Source organism: Gaeumannomyces tritici (genome assembly GCF_000145635.1).
Source record: "Gaeumannomyces tritici R3-111a-1 unplaced genomic scaffold supercont2.251, whole genome shotgun sequence".
Taxonomy (NCBI): domain Eukaryota; kingdom Fungi; phylum Ascomycota; class Sordariomycetes; order Magnaporthales; family Magnaporthaceae; genus Gaeumannomyces; species Gaeumannomyces tritici.
In genome coordinates, this window is record NW_008804795.1 from 1 (window position 1) to 2,671 (window position 2,671).

Here is a 2,671-nt window from a genome sequence, read left to right on the forward strand (position 1 = left end):
GGGGGGCCGGCGCTCGGCGCTGAGCCTGGACAGACAATGGCTGACGCATGTGAAACAGAGCCGACGGACTGCAGCCCAAGACCCTCGAGACCTTCCGACAGATGAGGCTAGCCGACCCTTTGCTGCAGAGAGGCGTCAAGGTCTACGACATCGCATTCTGGCGCAGCACCGCAGACGAGCCGCTCCACCGGCTCGGCCGTGAAGTCCACTACCCGCCCATCATCGACGTCCTGGATCCCTACATCCTGCTCGTGCATCAGGGAATGGTTGAGAGTCTGTTCATAGAAGACCTCAAGAAGCGCGGCGTCGAGGTCCGCAGAAACACAGCCTTCGAGTCGTACAGCGCCTGCGACAGCAGCAACGGCCCGCTGCAGGTGAACTGCCGCGCAAACGTAACGCAGGACCGAAAGACCATCCTCACATCGTACCTTGTAGGATGTAAGTGTTCCCACCTCCCCTGCCAGTATCGGCGATTCCTATGCCATGAGAGGTGGTGGGTGATACTAGTTGCGCATGGACACTGACAAAGAAACCGTGTGCAGGCGATGGCGCACATTCCAAGGTGCGCAAGAGCATACCAGACGCGAGGCCTGTTGGGCTATCTCAGCCGGCGGTATGGGGTGTTCTCGATGGCGAACTGCAGACCAACTTCCCGGATATCTGGTCGAAAACGCTAGTGTATTCCCAGGAGCACGGCTCCATCCTCATCATCCCGCGAGAGCGCAACATGACGCGTTTCTACATTGAGCTCAAGAGCTCGCCCAAAAACGACAGGCGCGAGCTGGGGCAGGAATTCGTAATGCAGAGGGCTCGGGAGATCATGGCTCCGTTTGAGGTGGGCTGGAAGTACATCGAGTGGTTCGGCCGGTACCAGATTGGACAGCGCGTTGCCACGCGGTTCGGCGACGCGCACGGCCGGGCCTTCCTGGCTGGAGATGCCAGTCACACGCATTCGCCAAAGGCGGCGCAGGGCATGAACACGTCGATGCACGACTCGTGGAACTTGGCTTGGAAGTTCAACCTCGCTGTTAGGGGCTTGGCCAAGCCGGTTCTGATGGAGAGTTACGAGAACGAGAGGCGCAAGATCGCGCTGGATCTCGTCAATTTTGACTACGAACACGCAAACCAGATCGCCGGCGGCGACGCCGTCGCGCTCGCCGAGAACTTCAAGACTAACGTCCGCTTCATCTCGGGCGTTGGGGCCGAGTACAGCGAGAACGCCCTAAACATGCACGACGAAGGCCAAAACTGGGTCATGGGCGAGGCCAAGCCAGGCTGCCTGCTGCCACCCGCCAAGGTCACGCGCTATATCGACTCGAACCCGGTGGACGTGCAGCTCGACATTCCGATGCTGGGCCAGTTCCGCATCTACTTGCTGATGTGGGACGTGCATCAATCGCGTCCCTTCCTCGACACCTTCTTTGACGCCATATCGAGGCGAGAGTCGCTGGTCAGTCAACTATCTGCCGCCGCCAGTGCCTCGTATGCGCAGCAGCCGAGGCTGCCCTCGCCCGAGGACATTTATCTGCGGCCTGAGAGGTATACGGCCGTCAGCCATCTTTTCACTTTTGGCCTCATCAGTAAGTTTCTTCCCCTCTTCTCACTTGGGGCTTCGAGATGATTAACCCTGATCCTCCGCACCTCTTTTCAGCGACCATGCCCAAGACCGACATTGAGATTTCGGACCTGCCGCTCCTGCTGCAGGACAGCAGGTGGACTTTCTACCTGGACAACGTTCCGGAGCTGGACACGCGAGGATCTCTCTGCACCAACAAGTGGCTCGGCAGCCTCGATCCCGGCGAGGTAGCCATCCTCAACGTTCGGCCAGACGGCTACGTCGGCTCCGTCGGGCGCTGGGACTCGAGCGTGGACGACTCGGGCGAGCATGCGGCCAGGTGGATGGACAAGTACTACGACAGGTTCATGAAGGTTCCCACAGCCGAGAAGAAGAAGTTCTAGGGCACGCATTGTAAAGGGCATGTGCCTGGGAGGTCGTTCTGGACGTGCCTCTACCCCGCATGCTCTCTTTTTGCTTCTCATCTCCACCCTTTTTTGTTGATGCCCTGCCTCGGATCAAACTCTGCACAAAGAGGCTTTCTGATTCTGACGGGGCTCATCACCGAAAGCTGTAGTAGTACGTACACCACGGGTAGCTTTGTTTGCTTTGGCGCACGGAGTAGGTCGTCTGGGTTATCCGCGCAGGGACATTTGTTGGTCGACATTCATAGCAACGGCGGCGCAATCTTAGGTACCTAGTAGTTTGTTTGGGTAGGAACGTTTTAAACTTGTAGTTAATCACCCTATTTATCTAGGTAGATTCAAGCGCTTGAAGACGGACAGGGTCGCAAAAAGCACCGTGCACATGGTTTTTGGATCCAGCGATTAATCAGACAGTAGCTACGGTAGGCATCTACACCCGGATAGGTACATATGTAGTGCCCCACGCCCTGACCAAAAAAGTCTGGACCGCAAATTTTTTCCCCCACCTAAACTCTACCTCTCCCAACACAATTGCACCAGCACCAAAGCCAAACAACATGCCCGCGCCGCATTCTACACCTAAAAAAACACGCGTTTAAGGAATTTGTAATTATTTTAATGCAAAAAGCATTACTTATAGCCACAATAACGTTTTTCGCTTTTTATAAATGCAGGGGGTAAAATAATTGCA

General features: G+C 56.2%; 1 protein-coding gene across 1 annotated transcript; it reads left to right on the top strand.

Moving 5' to 3' along the window:
* Positions 1-56: 56 nt before the first annotated feature.
* GGTG_14320 (FAD binding domain-containing protein) lies at positions 57-2,483 on the top strand. Its single transcript, XM_009232247.1, has 3 exons — positions 57-438; positions 543-1,580; positions 1,652-2,483. Exons 1-3 carry the CDS (start codon positions 102-104, stop codon positions 1,957-1,959), a joined length of 1,683 nt encoding a protein of 560 aa, XP_009230511.1. The 5' UTR covers positions 57-101; the 3' UTR covers positions 1,960-2,483.
* The last annotated feature ends 188 nt before the right edge of the window (positions 2,484-2,671 follow it).